Source organism: Ictidomys tridecemlineatus, chromosome 1, assembly GCF_052094955.1.
Source record: "Ictidomys tridecemlineatus isolate mIctTri1 chromosome 1, mIctTri1.hap1, whole genome shotgun sequence".
NCBI lineage: Eukaryota > Metazoa > Chordata > Mammalia > Rodentia > Sciuridae > Ictidomys > Ictidomys tridecemlineatus.
The window spans coordinates 104,507,040-104,531,151 of NC_135477.1; the positions used below are offsets into that span (position 1 = coordinate 104,507,040).

A 24,112-nucleotide genomic window follows, 5' to 3' on the forward strand; every position below is an offset into this window, starting at 1 on the left:
CGGAAGTTTTGTGAAAAGAAAAGATAATGCTAATGATGAACAAAAAAGAAACTTTAAAGTATATTTTTATCAAGAATTATAGCAGGGTCTTCTTGGGGAATTATAAAATTTTAGCATTGGAAGGCCTCTTATTCATCTACTTTATTTAAAGAGGTAGAAGAATGATAAAAATAAACAAGATGGCTGTGAGGAATGCATTGAAGGGGAAGTCAGGGGGACCCACTGACCACTTGGTGGAGTGGTGGCAGGCTGTGTGGAGCAGTGCTCTACTTTTTTTTTTTTTTTTTTTTTAATCCTGCTGGCTGCCAACTCTGTTTTGGCTGAAGGCAGCATTGACTCATTGCTCAGCTGTCACTAGCTAGGCCTGAGCTCTTTGTTCCTCAAACACTGGCCACCACCACCTCCCCACTTTCTCTCCAAACTCGGGGTCTGGAGACTTTATCATGATCGTGTATAGTTCTGGGCAAAGTTGGGATTCCAAATTTCTTTAAAATTTAATAACTCTTATTTTCTCCACCATTCATTCTATATTTATTGGTTGTATTTCTTCTATAAGAAAGGATGTTTTCTTTTCCCCTATTTACTTATTTATACATTCACTTACGTGTAGCAGGATAGACTTCTGAGTTCACATTTTATTCAATGGCTTCAAAGCCATTCTTATTGATTTTGATTTTTTTAATCATAAAAATGTCTAACACACAATAATTCAGTAGGATTCTGATTCTTTTAAACTGCTCTTAATCATAAAAATGTATAACACACAATAATTCAGTAGGATTCTGATTCTTTTAAACTGCTCTTTTAAAAAAAAATCCATTACACAATTTAAAATGGGTTTGGGAACCCTTGGTTTTAGTGATTATTTACTGTATAGTTTCAAAGGAGACATGGGAGGAGCCTATGTAGGAAGAGTCACTTACCCAGCATTGCTCCGTATTTTGTTTTACCAAGAGTGACACCCTGGGAACGGCAGGCCTGTCATCAGCCCGCGCTGTACAGTACACAGGGCATGTGGCCTACATCACAAACTACGCGGTTAGAGTTGGCCAGCCCCCGGGGATGCCAGGCTCCTGACGAGTGAGTGGGGCAGGGGAGCAGGGACCTCCCTCCCGAGACCCGAGACCCATCAGGAGCGGCCGGGGCGTGGCCGGTCGGGAGGGCAGGGAACAATCCTGCGTTGCCATCCCGGGACCCGCCCCGCCGCGTCACACTGCTGGCTGGGCTGTGGCTCCGAAGTGAAACCGCGGGGGCAGAGCCCGACAGGAATGCAAACATCCCGAAAACCCAGCTGAGGTCTCCTGGGCCCGCGAGCCGCACGCAGAGTGAGTACCGATTTCAGCCCTTTTGCGGCTCCACCGCAGCATCAGCTTCAGTTGAGCAGACTATGCCACTGGCCCTGTCCTTGCGCCCGGGCCCTGCCTGTCCCGGCCTTGGACCCTCCAGCTACTCCCCTGATTGGGACAAGCGCTCTTACTGACTCCCAAGATACATTTCTTTCCAGACAGGTTCTAAGTTCCATAGTGTTTCTTGAAGACCCTTCCTCCGTGTCCAGAATGTCGTACTGACCCTTCAGCTGGGAATGTATCTGGTGACTAAAATACAAGGGATTTGTGTGATTTGGGCCAAATGATGAAAGAAGAACAGCAGGCGCTGTGTTGATCTGGTGTGATACTGTGTGGTCTCTAGGGTTTAGACCCCCTCCTCAGCTGGCACCCCTCCCCTCCCCGCCCCGCCCCGGAGATGACCTCTGATTTAGAGAATGAGCTCACTCTGTGTGACCTTTCTGAATACCTGACCCATGCTGGGTGTGGTGTGGCAAGTGTTGTAACACGTTTCCATTCTATTTCCTTGAGCACTATCTTGAGACTATACTGTAGGTTAACTTCAATGGTAGATGCTTTGTGTATCTTTCAATAATACAAAGTGTTTTCACTGAAATTTAAAAATCTAATCTGTTCCATAGTGTTAGGACCCCTGCATTCTCCAGTTATTAACTAGCAAGAGGCAAATTCAATATTCCCATTTTACAGCTTGAGAAAATGAGGCAAAGAGGCTTTTTGCAGCTTCCTTAAGAGGTGGGACCTTAGAGCCTATGACTAGTCTTCAAGATTCAGAGTGACAGGAATTCTTAGGCAGTAGTGGGGAAAAGTTCCAGCTGTTTGAGATGTTTTCTAGAGGAAAAACCTCTGCATTGCAGAGAAGCTCAACAAGCAGTGACATGTACTATTTGAAAGGGGGAAGTTCATTTTCTAGTAACTATAGAGAGCCTCTTCCGATGTTTTGCTTATAGGCATGAATCCAATTTGCACACTCCTTATTGAGTATCTGAAAGGAATATTGAGTTGCTGGGAATGTGGTAGGATGTGCTACTTGGGCTCAAGGAGGCACAGAGGATTAAAATGAAGTAGTAAAAATGGAGCAAAATCATGCTGAACTGCAAAAGGCCACCTCTACAGATGGATGGAGTCAGCATCCAATAGCAATGAAGCTTAAGGGGGGACACGGTGTGTGTAGCAAGGACTTTTGGTGTGCTAGGCAAACTGTCATTTAGTGATTATGAAGTGACACATTTAAGTATCAATGTGGGTGGTGTTCTTCAGTCTGGTAGAATTGGCTGAGCATAATGCCTCTCTTACAATGAAAGTTTAACAGGAATCCCACATCATATACAACCACAAGAATGGGAAGTTATACTCCATGCATGTATAATATGTCAAAATACATTCTACTGTAGTGAATAACTAAAATAACAAAGATTTAAAAAAGTTTAACAGGTATCACTAAAATAATAATTTGGAAGAATGAAAACAAAAAGAAAAGAAAGCTATCTGGAAAATAAGTAATTTATTTGGACTAATGTCTTCAAACTGGCCAAGTACTTATGTTTCTATTGTTGGGCTATATTAACAATTATATCTTGAAGTCATCACAACTTCTTAGGTGGAATTATTTACTTTTCCTCAAAATATGAACTACTTAATTAGTCAGTGTTATTTAAACAAAACATTCACAGTCAGTGTTCTTTTGTGTGCATATATATCTTTGTATCTTCTCTCTCATTATAGCTTACAATTCCCTCAGTTGGGTAATCATATAAAACAAATATATGTATATATGTATATATATATGTATATATATATATATATATATATATATATATTCAGTTGTTGATGAACCTTTATTTTATTTATTTGTATGTGGTGTTGAGAATCAAACCCAGTGCCTCATGCATGCGAGCAAGGGCATTACCACTGAGCCACAACCCCAGCCCAACAGATGTATATTTTAATACTAACATATTTAACCCCAGAAGATGGATAGATTTTATCCTATTTTTTGATACTTTGAATTAAATAATCTCAATACTGGAAAAGTAAAATAAACCTTCTCAAACATTTAGCATTTCATTTTCTCTCCGTGAATAGCTCTATGTTAAAAGGTCAGCTACCCTAGGTTCTTCAGTAGGCATACTCATGGCATTTGGGGTGACAATTCTGAATTGTCCTTTTATTTCCAATGTTTAAGTTATTTCATAATATCTCCTCAGACTTGATGGCTTCTGAGCAATCTTACTCATTTGAACTTTGGAGATTTGGGTGAAAACTATGTGCAATCATACCAGTAGAAAAGTGACATTGTTTGGTGCATGTCCTAGTGTATTCTGTTGTTTACACTGAGCAATAATTAATCATTACAAAGTGACTGTAATTGGTTCTAGTGAAAAATAGAAAAGCATCATCTGTATCATAACAGAGTATTAATAGTAATAGCCACACTTACTGAAATATACTGTATTCTGGCATATGTTGAACACTGTGATGATAATGTACTTATAAAATAGATACTCTTTTTTGCCCATTTTGTAGATTAAGAAAATGACACTGCACCGTCTTTCAGGATATCTTTAATAGCTCTCCATAAAATACTTTTCAAAAAATGAGATTTAGTGAGTGAAGTTATCACATACTAAAGTCTCATTTGACTACAATTACATCATTTTTAAGGATGTGAGCTTTTTACATTTTTTTTTTAGTTGTAGTTGGACAAAATACCTTTTTTTATTTATTTTTATGTGGTGCTGAGGATCGAATCCAGTGCTTTGCAAGTGCTAGGCAAGCGCTCTACCACTGAGTCACAACCCTAGCCCCAGAATGCAAGCTTTTTGCTATACCAAAAACCTCCTGAAGACAGAGTCTCCATCTTTAAACCCCCACAGCATCTACCATGATGACTTCTACATACCAATTTCTCAATAAATATGTTTTGGATTGCAAAAAATAGATTGATTTTATCTTAATATGAATAGAGCCCTGAGATGTTGTTGCATTGAAATAGAGATTTTTCCTGGGTAGATACAAATGTAAAATAATATTCATTTTTATTCTCTAGGATTTACAAGTAGAGTTTTTGAAACTTAATATCTGTTTGTCTTTTGGCTAAAGATCGAAGAGTGAGTAAATTTTTAGAAGATGAGTAAGGAACCACTTTTGCTTTCTTTTTTTCCTTGAGTTTCTACAGTGGGCAATACATGAAGCTAGACAAACAGAGGTATGGTCATATGGCAGCTATAAAGAGACAATGTGAGAAGGGCTAAGTAGCATTTCTGTGAAGGGTCCTATAAGTAAAAGGAAAGGTCGAGGGAGGAAACTAAAGGTAAAGCTTGGAGAGGGACTCTCCTTCTGGGAATAAATACTAGGAATTTGAGTTATTAAATGAGATCAGCAACTAGGAGTCCAGTCCAAAGCAGAAATGACAACAGTTACAGATTCTAAGGACTGAGACGATGTTCAAGTTGTGCACTATTGGTGGAAGGCAGAACTGCTACATCTGATACGCGTTCAACTTCCTAAGCATGGGCTTGCCTGTCCATCCTCCCATACTTTCCCCTTATAAGTTAAGACAGTCCAGTTTCCCCCTACATAATTATACATGGGCTATTTTGTGAGATTGTTCTAATTGTAGAATCCTCTGATGAGATGTTCTTGACAACCTTCCCTTGTAAATGGACTGGATTTCCATCTGGCATCAGGTATCCCAAAGATTTCTGTTTTGTCCTGGGGCTCTGGAGACCTCATAGCAGCCCTACAAACAAGCTTTTAGAGTTACACATTCCTGCTGTTCATCTTCCTCTTTCTTTCTTCACCACCCACACCAAGATACAAAAAAAGGATAGACATGTTCACCAACAGTCAGAATAACCTGCCTGGAATTCCATCCCTCTCTTATCAGATGACACATTTATGTCAATCTAGTTTCTGATTCCATATTTGGCTGCTGCTATTGGATCCATATCTAGCTAGATAGGGAGACTTTCATTCTTCATTTTACTCATCTTTTATCATTTCCATGGTTCCTCACATAGGAACGGTTGGTGCATATTGGTTACAAAGTCGCTTGGCTGGTTGTTGACCGTTGTTTAATTTCCTACAGATCCCTTTGCAACGATCTTTGAAAACAACAATAACAATATTGATGTGAATCTTACCAATAAGACTTGCTGGTGGATTACTGAAGAATGACAAATATAATTGTTATCTAAGAAAGCCTCCTTAACTCTACAGGGAGCTGTTTTTTAGCAGCTGGGACCTCTTAGAAAAGAGAAAATTCTTGGTTCAGAAAGTGCAGGCCAGTAGGGTGATTCTGGAATATCACCCCTTTCCCATGGTCCTAGTGCTCTCCCCATGTTGTTCTGGGGATGGCCTACAATTTATTAGAATTCTCTAAGACAGTATTTTATGATGTGTGGCCTAAAGAGTATGTGCAACAAATTCAGCTGGGTATATTTGACTAAAAAATAGAGATTCTTCAAATCCTACCTCAGATGCACACAATCAGAGTTACTGAGGGATCTCTGGCTTGATAAACTCTGTAGATAAATCTTTACACCTGTTTGATGACCACTGCTCTAAAAAAAAGTGAATTGGACTATAAAGAACCAGTCTGTAAAGTCGCCTTGTGGCTTTAGCTGTGCAACGAAATCTTCATAAGAATTCTAATCATCCACAGAGTCTCAGATTTCTGAATCACACTGAAGGTCTCCTGTAAACTGAATTGATTAATGTTCATTTTTTAAGTTTGGAATCCAAGGAAAAATCTGGATTGATCCCATTTTGTTCAAAGTTGAAGAGATTAAGACTCCCTTAGTATGCAAGCATACTCCTAAACTTCGTAATGGACTGAGTTCATCCATACAAGTGACTTAAGGCCTAGATCAGACCCTGAGGCCTCCAGAGTTGCCCAGAATAGGGTTATTAGAAGTGTGAGAGAATACTGGTCCTGTCTAGAAAACCAGAAGCTCAGCTTTCTGGGCACAATGTTTCTTTAATGTCTATGCTAAGAGGGTGATCAGGGAAACTAGCAGAATGAAATTATTTGTACATTTTTTAGTTATATATACTTTTTCTATGTTCTCTTGAGCATGAAAATAGGAAATTGTGTTTCTATCCAACAGAGCAAATAAAATCTTTTTATACAACTTGATTACTGTGGGAAGTAATCATCAGAGGCCCTTATAGTATTCTTATGCTAACAGTGTTTAAAAGAGTGCCTCATATGCTTAGAAGTGCATTTTTAAAATAATATTCTGTTTATAAAGATGCATCATATTCAGAGGTCTGCAGCGAAGACCCAGTGGACAGAATTTTTATCTTCCAGCTTTCTTAATTTCTTTTGGTAATTTTAATCTATTTTTATGTGTTCTATTATGAATAATGTCTTTATAAATATCTTCCAGTGTCTTAAATCTCTACTCAGGTAATTGTAGTTTATACTTTCATCTATTTGTGATTTGGGTGTTTTATTTCTTATTTTGTCTCTAAATTTCAAAACCTATTTAAGGTCTTCTTTGGATTTTTCTATTATCTTTAGGCCCTTAAAAGCAATTTCTTCCATGCTTGTGACTGCCGGTTCTTCTGTATGGTGGTTTACTTGCTGAAGAAGTTTGAAACAGATGGCTTGAAACTCACATTCAGTGAATATTGTTTTTGTGAGAGTCCCTTTTCTTCTATGTTATTAGAACTGTCTGTACCTGGCATTTTTGTTTGTTTGGTTTTGTTTCTATGGGGGGATTCAACAACCCAGGAATGCTAAATGCTAAACCATAGTGCTACATCCCTAGTCCTGTTTATTTTTTATTTTGATACCCAGTCTCACTAAGTTGCTTGGAGCCTCCCCAAATTGCTGAAACTGGCCTTGAACCTGCAATCCTCCTCCCTCAGCTTCTGAAGTTGCTAGCTCTACCAGGTAATTTTAAATAAATCTCTACCTAGGATGGTTCAGATTTCATCAAAGTGTATACCTTGGCTTGAAGCTTCCATTCCAAGATGATAAAGTGAATTTGGATTCTGAATACCAAAAGTGGCACAGGTTTGGAATTCCTCTTTCTTAAAGTGTGTTTTAAACTCATTTTCCAGTCAGAAAGAAAACTCTCTATTACCCTGGGCAGGTGGGCAGGTTTCAGGCTTATGTTCACTGATGACCAGTCCTTGGTAGCTTCTGTTTTTTTGTGGATAACTCAACATGAGGCCTGCAGCCAGGATTCCTTCCTCATTGGGTTCTTCAGTTCCCAATTCCCAATGGTTGTATCTGTTTCAATGTTATGGTTTAGATATTAGGTGTCTTCCAAAAGCTCGTGTGTGAGGCAAAAAAGTTCAGAGGTGAAATGATTGGGCTATGACAGTCTTAACTTAATCAGTGTGTTAATCAACTGATAGGGATTAACTGGGAGGTAACTATAGGCTGATGATAGGGTGTGGCTGAAGGAGATGGGTCACTAAGGGTGTGCCTTTGGGGTATATATTTTGTCCCGGGTCATGGGAGCTCTCTATTTCCTGATTGTCATGTCCTGTGCTGCTTTCCTTCACCAAACCCTTCTGCCAGTATGTTCTGCCTCACCTAGGGCACAAAGCAACAGAGTCGGCTGTCTGTGGACTGAGACTTCTGAAACTGTGAGCGCCAAATGAACTTTTCCTCCTCTGAAATTGCTCTTTTCTTTTCAAGTCTTTGGTCACCCAGCAAGGAAGCTGACTAAAACTTCTAATATCTAATAAGCTGTGTGTCTTCAGCCCTTCTCACTGGAGGACTTGGACAATTACTGTGCTATAGGACTTACATAAAATTTCATTTATTCCTCTTAAGATTCGTGTAATTTTAAACAACGCAAAGAGGTATTCTGACACTTCTATAAGTTAGGAGACAGAGACTCAGAGAATTTAAATAACTTAACTCTGCATCACATAGATAGCAAGATTCTAGTAGATTCTGGGGCTTTTTTTCCCATAGATTGACCTTACAAATTCCTCTAGTTAGTAGTTTATATCTAGGTAGTATAAATAACAAAAAGGAATGTCTCTCTAAATTCAAATAAGCACTAGAAATCAATATTATGCTCTTTATTGCTCTCAATATGTTAATACTTTTGAAATTTTTTCTTATAGATATGGTTTCTCTGAGAGTACTATACCCTGGAATTAGCAGATAATGTGTAGTTGATAGTTTCTTCAGACAATTTACATAAGCAGTAGAGAAGGAATGAATTAGCTGTCTTTGAATATGGTAAAATTTTTAAATGGCAGAATTAAGCAGTATTTAACTGAAAACTCACTTGTGTGGTTTGAAAAACAGTACTTTTGCTTAGATTGAAAGGAAATAGCAATGTACATTTTTGCATCAATTTCAAAAAAATCATACTTTAAAATCTATTCTTCTATTCTACTGAACAGTGGGATATGCAGCAGAAGCACCATTATATGACACAGAGCACTTAGGAACTTTGCTCAAGGTCACATAGCTTGCAGCAGAGCTGGGATTCAAACACAAATGGCCTGGATTCAGGGCCATTCTTCTAAATACTGTATACCACCTCTTTTATATTGGCAAAGATGTAATTTTCTGTCAACATACATCTGTGAGTTTCCCTAATGGCATTTTATTTCATTCCCCGTTTAAATTTTGGTTATTTGAAAATCAGCCTAAACAAGAAAACATAGTTATAATTTCTGACATTTAATAATTCTAATTAGGAACATGCTTCTGCTGGATGGGGTGATACATGATTATAATTCCAGCTACTTGGAAGGCTGAAGCAGGAGAATGGCAAGTTGAAGACCAGCCTGGGCAATATAATGAAACCCTATCTCAAAGTCTGTGGGACAGGAGCTGAGGCTGTGGCTCAGCAGTAGCGCACTTGCCTAGCATGTGTGAGGCACTGGGTTCGATTTTCAGCACCATTTTTAAATTTTTAAAAAATAAATATAGGTCTATCAACAACTAAAAATTAAAAAAAAAAAGTCTGGGGATGTAGTTCAGTGGGGGAGCCACATAGATTGAGGCTGGCAATTGGTTCTATTTCAGGAGGACCCAAAAACGTTATCATGTTCCTCTCACCCTTTGTTAGGTCTATCCCTATGGAATGAACACAGTGGAGTCCAAGTTGAAAGGCTTCCAAAATGGTTGTTTAGCAAAACTCAGGATTTTTCATTCTTACGTAATAATCATACCATCAATAACCATGTATGCTCTAAATGTCCTCATAATCTGTTAGGATTTTTACAAATCTGTGCTCTTACTGCAAAGATTCCTTTTTCTTATTGGACTGGAACATGGACATATACCAGCCATGCATTTTAATCCAAAAAAAAAAAATGTCATACTATAGAACATTACATTTTCTTCTTTGAGAAAAATAAACAAGATTTAGTGTGTGACTTCTCAAAGCTGTGGTCATTATAGGATTGTTCTGCCATTTGAATTTGCTTAACTCACAGGCTGTAGTAAATCCTTGCCAAACCCACTTTCTCTAGGGGAGAAATCATAGAAAATAAGCTGTCTTTTCCAGGTCTGACTTTTTATTTTGGGCAGTCAAAGGTCAAACACAGTTGGAATTATTTCATGCATCAAGAAAAACAGCAGGGGGCTGGAGTTGTGGCTCAGTGGCAGAGCGCTTGCCTAGCACATATGAGGCACTGGGTTCAATTCTCAGTATTGTGTATCAATAAATAAAATGAAGGTCCATTGACAACTAAAAAATTATTTTTTTAAAAAAAGAAAAGCATCCAGGATTTCTGCAGACATGAACAGAAGTTCAGAGAGAAGAAGCTACTTTTCCATTCTTCAATGGCTGATCTAGGCTGTGCACTTTACTTTTTTCCTTGTCTACAAAGTGTTATTGTGATCCACCTCCTGCCCCCCCCACCCCCCAAAAAAAGCACCAGAAAACTAGAGTTTGCAAAGCAATATTAAATGAAGCAGTTGCCTTCTAGAACTGGAAGTCTGACTTCACGACTGAGGCGGATTTTTGTACAGAGGGGTGATTCAGTGTCAGAGCTCATAATCAGACACAGGCTGTGACTAAACGTTGTACAGACTTTTTAGTTTGGATTCAGATCACAGATCAGCTGTGGTTATTGTCGCAGTTGCTAGGCAGTGTTCAGATGTTTATTTTGATCTTTACCCACATGTTACATCAGAGGCCAAAGTTTCATGTGCACTTGACTTTCCAGAGCAAGTTGGCCTTACACACTATTTTTATCTTAAATCAATGTGTCCCTTTTAATGCATGTCATGAGTGCATAGCATACTCCGTGGAGCTATAATCATCTGCAGATTTCCCCAGGTGGTGTTCAGATGGCCTCATTCTGTAGCATTCTATTTGTTGTACTCTGGACCAAGTATTTCTGGATGTTGCTACCTACAAATCTTGCTTTAGCTGTTTTGGAATGCCCACCTTATTCTAGTATCCATCCGCATTTTCTGTAAAAATCCAAATGTTTTAAGTTTGAAAACAAAGGAAGTCAACTTGTTAAAGAAAAAGGCTCATGGCCATTTTTGTCATGTCTATGTTCAAATCCAGGCTCTACTACTTCCAAACTGTGTGATCTTATAGAACTTACATGATTTCTCTGAGCTTCTGATAATACTGTTTACATCCTAGGATTTTATAAAGATATGATGAAATCAAATATATAAAGCACCTGTCTCAGTTCCTGATATATGTAAGATTCTGTAAGTCCTCACTTTCCTATTGATCACATGATACTAATACTCAATAAGTAATCCCTACTTCCTCCTCTATGAAGCCCTTTCTAAGCATTTGCTAAACCTACATTTCAGTTTCTCTCTTCTCATCACCTGTAAGATCATATGATACTTTAAATGATATCACAATCAAACTTTAAATGATAATCACAATCTAACTTGTCATCTTCTAATGTTCTAAGGTATAAGTTGACACCCTAACTAGATCTGCTAGCACAGGACTTGTTCTCTTTGAAAGAAATGTCTCAGCTTCATTCATAGATGATTTGTTTTTTCTCTCTCATCAGAATCACATTTTCTGTTATGTACTTTGTTAGATGATTATGAAACATTATTATGCTTTTTAATTAAAGGAATTGTAAGAATGTGTGTCACGGTGTGACATCATGACACATAACAGACAATTTAAGTATCTGAATATTAATTTCCTCAAGTGAAGAATCTGTCATTACAGAAAGTAATATGTCAGCTTGTGTATAATGGTCTGCAACTGATGTTTGTAAAGAATGTCAGTGAGCCCTTGCAAAAGTGCCTCATTAGTGGCTTGTCATTTGTGGCAGGTGTCTCACAGGAAGTGGCTCAGGGATTTCTTGTGTGTATATATATATTTTTTTGTAAGTTGGACAACTCTCTATTGATGACAAATGATGCACATGATGAGATGGTTAAAATATGTTATCCTCACCAGTTTTCTGACCTGTGCTATGGATAAAATTTTTGTTAATCAAGTAATTAAACTCGTATAATGTTGAATGTGAGCCATCAGATAATATTCTTGTGTTTATTCAGGCAAAAGCTCATACATTTATTTAGCACATACATGGTAAACTACTACTATGTGGCAGACACTGGACATAGGGACATTTACCAATGGAGACAGGTCTGGGCCTGGCCCTCATGGAGTTCACATTCTTCTCTATTTCATGTATCTTGTTAGGAGAGAGTATTTTTTTTTACACCCATTATTTCTTTCATTATTTGGGATCTGTTACTGATGTAATTAAAACCTACTTAGTCATGGTTCAGAAAAAAATTAGTTTTTTTCTCTTTTCCACTAAATAGAGCTACTTTTAAAAGTTAAAAATATCACTTATTGATTTGTCAGACTTCTTAATTTAGAGAATGTTTAACATTTATTTTGTGTTTCCCTAAATTGTCCTAAGATTTGGTATCTAACTTACCTCTCCTGATAGCTCTGTGGGGTCGGTCCGTGGTATCCCAGGTGAGAGACAAGGCATCCTGGCCATCATGACTGAAACTTAAGTCTTCTGTCTTATCAGTGATGTTCTTGAGTCTGGCTTAAAACAAAATACCAAGTACTAAAACTATATTTCATTCTTTGTTTAAGCAAAAATTGAATTGATGGTTTCAAAATGGAAGCAAGATTTGAATCAGCTGTGATTTTTATCTCCTCCCTGCTACCATAGCCTCAGCACCATGGTGGGCACTCTAGAGAGTAGAAATGTCCCCTGCCTCTTGGTACCTTTATAGCTTCATTGATTAGACATGCTGTATACTAAGAAAAAAGCTCAGTATCTTCCCATGCAAAAAGATGAGTGTTCAAGTGAAAAGTACTAAATTTCTACAAGTTGAGAAGATAGTATAAGCTGAAGCAGGTAGAAGCAATATATCTTGAAGATGGGATTTAGGCAGGGGAGAAGCTTTCTTGGCAGTGGGAATGGCAAGGTGAAAGGAACCTTGCTTGTAATAATAATAACGAGCATGTGCCTAGCAATTGCCACTTACCAACCATTGTTATAATCGACTTGTATACCTTAACTTACTTATCCTTAAAACACCCTGACACAATTTTCAAAACAATTCAGCAAAGTGAGAATTGTTATTATTCCCATTTTCAGATGAGGAAATTGAGACACAGAATGGGTAAGTAACTTGCCTGAGGTTGTAGACGCATTAAATGTCACCTGTATTCCACCCATCTCAAAGCCACAGCCCCCTCTCACAGTCTTAACCAGTACATCATGCCACCCCATAGGATGGTAAGGACTCGATCCTGGCTGGAAGGGAGATGTGATATGTATGGCCTTAGTAAGAGAGGTAGTTGAATAAATAAATTGAATGATGAACCTAAAAATTAGGCAGACGGCATTGAACTTTATCCAGGACAGAGTGTGGGAGACCACTGATCTTTCATCAGTGTGGCAATATGATATGCATTTATGTTAGAAAAAATTAGTCAAGCAGCCACAAACAGAAAAGATTGAGAGAGAAAAGGAGTAGGGATGAGGTGGGAGGGGGCATGAAGAAGGCCCAGAAACTATTAGAAGGAACTTGATGTATGTGTGGGTGATACGTGATTAGAACAGGAGTGGATGTGTCAGTGGAAATGAAAAAGAATGAAATGGAGAAGAGGTCTAGAGCCAGCCCAGCTCCTGAATCCTGTTGACTCAGAGCTGGGTAAATTCTCTACAACAATCTTAGAATCCATTGGGATTATTCCCATTTTCCAGATGAGGGAATGGAGGCTCCAAGAAGTTAATTGACTTGGATAAATAAGTGCTGAAGCAGAGTTATGAGCCTGTATCTTTCAAAGTTTCCTCCTTTTAAGTAGTCTAGTGATAAACAGGATTATTGATAAGATTTAAGGAATTGCCACACAATAAAAAGACACAGTTATGAGGAGAGACCAATGTTGTGTGAGCAGTGACTCAGAGAAAAAGCAGGGTGACTGAAAAGGCCGGTAGTGGAATAGTAAAGAGCATGGAGAAGAATGAAGGAAGTGGAAGAAGCTTCCAGGTGAAGGCAGTTCAGAGGTATGGGGAGAGAACCTTGGGCCCCCAGTGCATAGCAGCCAATGGGAAGAAAATGGTCAGTGACTCACAGTTAACTGCTGAGGCACTATGAGATGGCAAAGGAGAGTCATGCACTCAGCCTGATGCTCTTAATAACCCTCAACAAACAAATGAAGGTGTGCGAGGGGTGACTAGTGAGGCAGGTGGCATGCTTCCAGAGATGGTGTGGGGAAAGGAAGCAGACTCTGGCCTGAGGAGAAAGAACTCTGGCACATCTGAGGCCTCACTCCACATGCACTTTCTAACCCAAGCCAGCTGGGGAGGAGCAGAGATCAAAGTGAAGTTGAATGGTCAGAGGGGAGGTAATGAGGATTCCCACAAACCAGCTGGAACTTTTAGGAAGAAGTTGTAAGTTTTCTGGGTTTCAAGGAAGAGGTGAAAACGTTCTAATAGGTGGTAGAGAAGTAAGGGGCTGAGGAAATTTCCCTTCAGCTGAGTTTGATGGTAGAAGAATACGTAAGCAGACAAATTCTAAGGGTCCACCTCTTCTACGGAAGCCCTATCCTCCCACCTTGACCCATTTCGTAGGACCTCGAACCCCTCTCCATTCCCATTCAGCTTTGCAAGATGGTTGAAGTTTGTCTTGGGTCTTGCTTCTCTTCTTAAGTAGGCTCTCTCAACCACCTGAAGATTCAAGGAGAGAGACCTGCAGTCAGTAAAACCGGAGATCAACAGGGTAGTGTACCCCACTGACTGTTTTTTTAAAGGGGCCCCATCTAGTGGGAGAGAGTTCATCCATGATGCAGTATCACAAATTGCCTCTCCATGGTATTAGGGGAAGCCAATTGGAACTGCAGGAGGGTGCTCAGTAAGACTATCTGCTGTGGTGCAGAAGTTACAATGCCAGGACAGGAGCCAATGGGATACCTTAAAGAAAGGGTATAGAAGCTTTGGATACATTGAGTAGAAGCCTACAAACCAGTGGCATTTGTGTGAAAAAGGTAAAGGGAAAGATGGGTGAAATGTGCCGAAGTCCGTATGGGGCTGTGTTCATTGCATTGGGAGATGAGAAGAGATTGGAGTTGCTGGCCTTTAGGTAGGAGAAAGCATTTATGTGTTTTCTGTGTTAAACAGTGAACTACAGGAGTCTGTTGGTTCTACTTTAGATGTGTGTTCACGAGTAGCATGAGGGACAATGAGTCTGAGCAGAGGGGTGGTAGAGCCAAAATCTGAAGACTGGGAAATCTTTGGAAAATAGTGTGAAAAAAAGAAAATTGTTTCCATTTTCTGTGGATTTTAAAGGCATATAATCTTCCCCTCTTATCTCTAATCATTTATTGTGATAAAACCTTCAAAATTCTTCCTGTAACCAGTAAACAAATTTAAAGAAACTTTGTTAAAGAATGCCAGAAAACTAGATGTCGTGTTGGTTGAGTAAAGGGTTAAGTGTTCATTTTTTTCTGGACTTTAACTGAAGCCTTATCAATATTGCTTTATGTTAATGCAACTGGACAATGCAGTAAGATTATTTGAGATGGACCTGGAACCTAGAACTCAAATATTTGTTTTTTCAAGTGGGAGACCACTTTGTGCCTGCTCTGGACCACTTAAGTTGTAATACAAGTGTGCTTAATATCCATTTTTCTCATTGAACTCAACTCCACCAAGGCAATGGTTATTTCTTATTCACAGTTGTATGTTCAACCCCTGGCTTATATAACAATTGTTAGTTGAGCAGGTAGGTAGAGAATGATTTATATTAAGCACTTTACCTCTGTTACTTGTTACTCTGATTTATGCCTTAATACAGGTTAATAAAGGGCTGTTAGTACTCTGAATATTAAGAAATTTGCATGGGCCATTTAGGAAAGTATTGTTATCAGCTGTACTTTGCTCTGATTTACAGTGCTAATCTCTTATTAGAGTTATTTTGGTGTATGTGAGCATGGTTGATTGTGCTTTAAACACTGACAGCTCCTTGATGTTCACATGACTGCTGAGTATAGGCACTGTGGTGGAGGGACACTGTTTTAGAAATCAGATGGCTTGCAGATCCCAGCTCCTTAATAGCAGTTTAGAGTATTCATGCATGGAATGCTCCTCTCCAGCCTTTTGCCCAGCACCATTCTCTTACCACATAATCTTGTCACATCCTCAGCTTCTTTTGACTCAACTGTCCCCTGGACCAATTCTGGCCTTCTAGTCTGTAATTTTCAGGGGAACCTGTGATTTTCTTTTGTAGTGAGTAGTGATTGGAATGACTGCTTTACTAATGTCATCTCCAATGAGGCTATAAATTTCACCAGGGCAGAGGCATGTCTGTTGGTTTTAGCCCAGTGTCCCCAGCACCTAATAAAGTACCTGACATAAACTGTGTTCCAGGTAAATACCTGAGGAGCCAGGGAACTATGGTGAGCCCTTGACATGAGATTCTGTTTTCCTTATCTATTTGAAGTATGTATATTAATCTTTAATAAGGATATCACTGAGGTTCTTCTCTTCAAATATATAGGGGTTAATTTTTTGCATGATTGCTTTTATTTGTTCTTTTTAGATATACATGACAATAGAGTATTTTTTGACATACATACGTGGAGTATGAGTTTTTACAATTTTTTACTTGTAGTAGTTATTCACATCATGATTAGCAATTCAAACAGTACAAAAGAATTTTAAATGAAAGGATATTTAGTCCTTCACTTGAAGTTACAAATATTAAAAATTGCTTATATTTACCATAGAAATCAATAAGCTAGAATAAGCCAGAGTGGAGTATTTTAACAATGGGCTGGAGTCATTTTCTTTATGTTTGTCCTCATGAATCAGCTTTCATATTTCAATTTCAAAATGCTTCATGCTTTTTAGTGAGGGGATAAAACTCTTACGAAGGAATCTATGCTGTGAACAGGTGGGGCCAAGGCCTTCAGCTAAATTCCCATTATAACCTGCTCTGTGCTTATTTATAGTTATTCTATATAGAAATTTGATTGTTCCTGGCTCTTTCAAAGTCTTCTCCTTTCTAGGATTTGAGACCTATGTTCAGCTATTGTTTAATAAAGTAATAAGGGAGGCTGGACAATCCAAAGCTAGGTTATTTTATGAATGTTTTAATATATTTGGATATTTCAAAAATAAGTTAATATTCACCTAAAGATTTTCAGCTTAATAAGCACTTTCATATGAAGTATTTTTTTTCTTTCTTTTTTTTGTTGTTTTAAGTATTTGGTTTCTATGATGGTTTTCATATGGTGGAGGAAATCATATAGAAAAGTAGAACTTCTTTTCGAATAAAAATTTGTACAACAAATTCTAATTGTTGAAAGATAGAATAGAAACATGTGTATTTTAATTCCCTCAAATTTTAATCTCAAGGAGAAATGGACATTCATGATTTTCTCTTGATTTAATGGGGAGGAAAATTTACCTTTGGCACATTTTCTAGTTCTTTACCTTGAAAAGCAATGTGAGAGAAGTTGCTACAGTAACCAGGGCATGTGTATGTGGTTGGTAGTGGGGGGATGCCTGATTGGTGCCTAAGAGTATTCAGGAGATTACGTTCATATGATCATATTTGAAAAGTCAGTGTACTAATACATTGGGTTTTTATCTGTGATCACGGTAATTTAACTCTGACCATCAACATGTTCTACATTAACTAAGGTCTGTGCACAAGGTGATTTTGTTTATGGCTCATAGGTTATAGTGGGTTTTAAATAGCTACCTTGAGTGACAGTGCATTGGGGGTAGGAGAAGGGAAGGGAGAAAGGAGAAGCAGGGATGCTGCCCTCTGACTCATCCCTGAAGTGGCTCAGGGCCAGGCACTAGAGACAGGGTGAGGTCCATAGTGTAGGCTTTCCTGGGTACTGTTGGCAAGGGAACATTTGTTTACTGTCAGCCAGTTGCTTAAGAAGGCAACTCATGCTGGATGGAATTTCTGGGCTCCAATGGACTCAGATGTTGAGGAGGTTTAAGTGAGTCCCAGTTGTGATTTGCAAAGGCAATAATTTTCTATTATTAACTAGTATAATACAAGTTAAGTATGAGAATAGTACTCAATGTCATGTAAATATCTAATCCCCACTGCTTAGATGATTAGTGCAGGATTTCACCACCCACATGCATCCCTAAGAAGAGTGTTTTTTGAGAACTGCTCTTAATATTGATAACCTCTGAGGAGGAGCCTAGATTAGACAAATAATGCATCAAAATTCCCTCTGCAATTCTATCTCCTACCTTCTCTTCCTTAGTAACACTGAAAGGATGATTCTTATCCACCCAAGTCTGTTTCCTGAAATTGTTTTCAGCTCCTTCTATTTTACATACTGTATTAGAAGTAATGCATTAGCAACTTAATGAATATTTACAGGGTAACAAACATTTTATGCACATTATCTTGAATACTTCTACAACCCTGTAAAATAGATATTATTGACCTTTTTTATATAAATTTGGAAAACCAAGGCTCAAAGACACAGAGCTTAGTAATTAGGAGCTTAGATTTGAAAAGAAGTTCTTTCAAGTTTCAGAGTCAATATTCATTGTAAAAACAGTATTAACAGTATTTTTAATAACATTTATCAAACAGTTATATGTCTTACAATAATTCTTGTATTCAGCCTTGAAGTGGAGTTACTATCTCCTGAAGAAATACTGAGGATGGGAAACTGAAGATCAGGAAATTTAAATAACTTGCCAAGGTTATTTAGTGAATAACAGACCCCACATTTGAGCCCTATGTATTCCTTTTAACCTGGTTACAAAGGCTTTTATCCACTGGGCAACACCACCAACTGAATTTTTGTGAATATGGGGCTCTACACTGGGTAAAGGTGAAGAGTTGAATGCAGGGTGCTTAAGAGGAGTTGAAGGACAATGTAGATTGTGGGTTACATAGAATCAGACATTCTCTTTCTTTCCTTTCTAGATGTCAACTTCCTCTGGTACAACCAGCAAATCTTCCACCATGAATCCCAAAGAAACCAAGGTAGGAAGACCTCTCAAGGTCAACTTGGGTGAATGCTACTTTAGCTTGGTTATATGATATATAAGTGAATCAAATGTAGAATAATTAACTGGTGAATTATGTGTCCTCAGAAGCTTATGCTACGGGAATAAACATTTCCTTTCTAATTTGTGGGGTCTTTAGAAATTCAGTTCTCCTTATAATATTTACGTTGGACATTATTTATAAAGAGTGCTTTATACTCTCTAGAAAGGAGTAATCATCTAGAGCTTTTTTTTTTCTCTCTCTCTACTTAAGTTTTTTGAATTGAAGATAATCTCTCCAAGTACAGTTTTAAACCTAAATAAGAATATGAATTCTTAAACCTTTACTAAGGTGATCTTACTGTTTGGGACATTTAAAAATAAATCTAAAAATGAGAAAGATTACACTAAGAGAACAAATAACAAAGGAAACATATATTGCTTATTTCAGATGGTTTCTGTGTTTGCATTCTGAAAATTTGAGTCATGTGGAGGTATCACCTTATTGGTAAACTTTTGTTGAGCTCTATTTGGGATTTATTCTTATAATTATTTTATGGAATTTCAGAAGGAAATTTTTTTAAAAAAGTTCTCTGGTGGGCTTGTCACATGGAGTGAACTAGTTAGTTCTGAGTGGTGATTGAAGCTGTCTTAGCCCTGGCTTTTAGTTACTATGCCCCAAACTCTATTTCTTGGCACTATTTCAAAGTGGAGCTTAAAGAAGGGGCATTTTGAAAATGTTCTCAACTCCTAAGCCTATTCCTTAGTGCCTTCAAAACTAAGCTCCATTATTTGCATTGTTTAAAATTATCAGATACGGTTGGTTGCTTTCTGTCTTCCATGTTACTTTGCTATTAGTTTGCTATCCCTGGGGAAATGGCACCATAATTTAATGCTATCAGGGATTCCAAGGCATTATCTTGAACTAAAACATTGCAAAGGTCTGGAAACAATGTGTCCACTTATCTAAGCTCTTATAAATGTCAGTTAGTATCTGTTTTAATTCTTAGATATATTTTTATCTAAAATTATATCACACTTTTAATTTACATTGAATTTTTAATTATATTCAAAATATACATTATATGATCTATGATTAATCTATTAGCTGTCACAATTTATATCAAATAATATTTTAAAATTGAAAAACCATCGTGTTTGTTTTCTGGTGCTGGGGATTGAACTGAGTGCCTTGTGTATGTAAGGCAAGTGCTCTCCCACTGAGCTACACCTATAACTCCCCCATCCTAAATTCAACCTTAATCTTAAATTAATCTTAAGAAATTAAAAGAGAACCATTTACAAAAAAAAAATTCTCTTCAAGTTTAAAATTAATGAAAATTTAAGTAAAGAGAAAACAGGGAGGGCCAGAGTCATGTGGAGATATCACCTTATTGGTAAACTTTTGTTGAGCTCTATTTTGGATTTATTCTTTTAATTATTTTATGGAATTTTATGGAAGGAAAATAAAAATGTTCTCTGGTGACCTTGTCACATGGATTTACTTTTTACTCTTTTGGTTCACTTTTTTTTTCTTTCTGTTTTTTTGTTTTGTTTTGTTTTGTTTTACTAGGGATTGAATTTAGGGCCACTCAACCACTGAGCCACATCCCCAGCCCTATTTTGTATTTTGTAAATTTAGAGGCAGGGTCCCACTGAGTTGCTAAGCACCTCGCCATTGCTGAGGCTGGCTTTGAACCAGTGATCCTCCTGTCTCAGCCTCCCAAGCCGCTAGGATTATAGGAGTGAGCCACCATGCTATCTTTTCAATTCACTTTTAACTCGTTGTTCAACTTCAATCCCCCTGTGTCTCAGCCTAAGTTCCGGTGCTTATAATCATGTATGCCCAGTGTTCTAGAGCAAGTGCCAGCAAACTCTTCAGGCATCACTTAGATTGAGAATTCCTGGCAGTCCTATGAAACCAGGGGAAAGAAGGAAAGGATAAGACAGAGAGGGAAAGACAAAAATAAGATGCACATGATGTGATATCACTGGTGGATGACTGGGGACTACTTGTGGACTCAATTCATTCCATGGTATATTTCAATCACACTGCTCTCATTGATGTGCTTCTGATGTTTGTGCTTCTGATATTTCATAAGTTTTCTTAGCCTCCTCTTGGATATCTTTGAGAGCTTGAGCTTAATGAGTTTTGTCTCCCAAATATCTTGAGCTTTCAGAGAAAAGATGCTAATTCAAGTTAATGCTTATATCAAATCCTTGTCTTGTTCTGAACTATAAAATAAAAGTCAGTCTATCTCTAAAATGTTATGTCTAGATCTGTGTTCTATATCTCTTTTCCCTGGAATATTAGAATTGGTGTTCATGGTGTTGAGAATAAGATGGAAAATCAAATAATTTCTAATCACAATGAAAACCCTGAGAAATTGTGTATTGCGGACACTGGAGCCAGGTGTCCTGGCTTGGAATCCTGACTCTATACCAGCTATGATATTAGACAACCCCTGTTTTCTTTTGTTTCCTTGCCTATATAGCTTAAAGGAAAATGACAGTGCCATATATTTCATAAGACTCTATAAAGAAACAAACCTATCATGCCTGTCCCACTGCCAGTGTGCGCTGGTTATTGGCCAACACAGGAGAGACAACGTAGCTCAGTGACTAAGAACACTCAAGTCCAGCTCAATCACAGGTGTCCTTGGGAAGTAATCTAACTTCCATAACCTCAGTTTTTCATCTGCAAAATTAAGTATAATGCCAAGGTCTATCTCATGGGGTAGTTGAGTGAGTTGACACATATAAAGCTTCCAACAGTCTCTGGTAGGTAAGGGGTGATTGATAAGCACTAGTTATTATTTGTTATCATCACATTATATTCAGCACCAACAACTACCAAAAATAAGTTCAGTGGTTACTGATATAAATGTACATTGCATGACAAGTTGCTTCTGTCTGTGAACATACATTTTTAATTGTAGTGTAGAATTCTCCCATGAAAAAATTTTAAGTGCCAAATTGTAAATTGGAAGCTACTAATAGATTCAAACCACTACAATACCAGCTGGCTTATTTTCCTTGTTAATCACTTAATAAAGTGCACTTGCATAAACAATAGCATAAACAGAAGATGCATTAACAGTAGCATAAACAGAAACTCATTAGCAAGGATACAGTGTGAAAATATCCCAAATTTTTAAAAAAATTAAAAATATTTCTTTGATCATGAACTTCATTTTCTTCTCCAAACAATAGTATGTTGCTATAACAAGGGGTCATTTTGTGAGGAAGAATATGTCTTCACTACTATAGCAAAGACATAGTAAATTAAGAAGATATTTGGCTTTAACCTCTTCAGATGATTAAAAATACAAATTTGTGCTGATATTATCAAATTGCAAAGAAGGAAAGAAATTATATGAATTATTAGGCTTAATTTGTAATCTCTCATTTTGAAAAAAGTTTATAAAATGTTTAATCAAGTTTTATTCCTGATTTCATATGTTATCTACATCAAGCATATACTTATAATTATCTTTTTGTTTTTTGTTTTCCACAGGAAACCTTTAGTAGGGTAAAATTCTGTCAACAAATATTATACTAAGGTCCTAAATTGTAAACAGTTCTTCAGAAGAACTTTAAATTAGGTTTCTGCATGTAGGACAATGACATGTACAATAAATATCCATACTAAATATTTAAAAAAATATTTTAAAATCATAGTAATAGAATTCAGAAAACTTTTTTTTTCAGAAAACTTTTTTTTCAGAAAACTTTTTGACAACACCTATGACTATTTGTTTTATAGCCAAATATTGAAAACATAACTAGAAGAAATATTGCTCAAGCAGCCTTTACATAGAGAAAGGAAGGGAAAGGAATGAGAAATTAATTTTATTAATGGAAATCTTCACTGAAAAAATGTAAACCCAAACTGAAATATATGCCAGGGACCTTAAAAGTTCATATGCCTACATCTTCCTGAAATTTAAACATATGTATTGGGTAGATGACTGGATAAGTAGAGCAGATCTCAGAGTAAACATTTGAGCACTTTTTATGGATATACTTGTTTGACTGTCAGATAAAATAAAATCACACTTGGGGCTGTGCTCTTATATATTAGGAAATTCCAGTCAGCCAACAGATGGAAGGACCACATCCTCCTAACAAGAAAAGACACAGAAAACAGGTGATGTGGTTCATTGTTTTAGGGCATCTCTGTTTACTAATGCTCACTTAAACTGCTCAGCACACCCTAATAATTGCAGTTCACAGTCTTCCATAATGCTCTGACTCCATCTTGGACTTTTCATAGGCTTCACTATTCATCAGCCACAGTCAGTCTGGCACTAAAAAATGTATTTCCTTGCTTTCTGTGCCCTTGATTCTGTCACCATCCCGTTGTTTTCACACTTTTAGCTAAAACTCAGTGGTAAGTATTTCACTGATAAAACATTCATGTTAATGACTTTGAAATATAACATCCTTAAGTATGAAGGATGAGGGCTTTTATTGTATGTTGCTTCTCTACTCATACTACAATGCTAATGGTAATGAGTTTTTACTCTTCTTTGATATACATAGCAGAAAAATAAGATGTAAATTGCCATATAAATAGTAAGAGCAAAATATTAATTAATGCACTCAAGTATTTATCTATCTAAAGAGTTATAATTCCAAGCAAAGTGTCATAAAATTAACTCATAAAGTTTGTATTTATAATAACATCAAAATCATCTTTTGAGCTTACTTAGTTGAATAAAATATATAATCTTTATAAACTATATTCATTTTTATTTTCTTCCTTCTTCCTTTAACATTCTTCCTCTTTTTCTTTTAAATCTGAATTTAGGCTGTGAAAACAGACCCTGCAGAACCTGAGAAGTCACCATCAACTAAGGTAAAAGAGTTAAGTCGGCTAATAAGTTATTCAGATTCATTTTAATAATAATAACCAATTTCCTACATTGGTGCCATGGTAAAGGGCTTTGTCAGCTAACTTTGGACTACCCTTTGAATATGACTGGATAGAGTATATGTAAAATATTTAAAACGTTAAATCTATATATTGCTAAAAAGAATGTAGAATATATATATATATATATATATATATATGAACAAAGGAGAAAGGACAAAAGGAGTGAGTATGCAATTATAGCTCAAATCATCAAGAATAATGAATTTGCTGAACCCGGCCCCAGATAGTGTAAGGATGAGGGTCTTTGCTAAGAAGCCAGCTAGGCTAGTCTAGAGCCTCACCTGGCTGGTGGAGCCGGCTCTCAGTTACTCAGGAGCCTTTCCCTGGAGTGGATTCTCTTGACTCATGCTCTCCAGACTGAAAGCCATTGTGCCTCCACATGAAGGTGGATCCTTGG

At 37.3% G+C, this 24,112-nt stretch overlaps 1 protein-coding gene across 11 annotated transcripts in view; it reads left to right on the top strand.

The window, feature by feature from the left end:
- Cast (calpastatin) overlaps nt 1-24,112 on the top strand; it is a 108,928-nt gene that overhangs the window by 43,866 nt on the left and 40,950 nt on the right. For 7 of the 11 annotated variants that reach the window (XM_005326144.5, XM_013358985.4, XM_013358987.4 and 4 more), the window contains exons 4-6: nt 18,715-18,774; nt 22,861-22,926; nt 23,590-23,637. In XM_005326144.5, the coding sequence (XP_005326201.1) occupies nt 18,715-18,774; nt 22,861-22,926; nt 23,590-23,637 (174 nt within the window). Of the gene's footprint in view, nt 1-965; nt 1,326-18,714; nt 18,775-22,860; nt 22,927-23,589; nt 23,638-24,112 lie in introns of those variants that run through there. The other 4 variants (XM_013358991.4, XM_013358986.4, XM_013358989.4 and 1 more) reach the window with 3 other exon arrangements.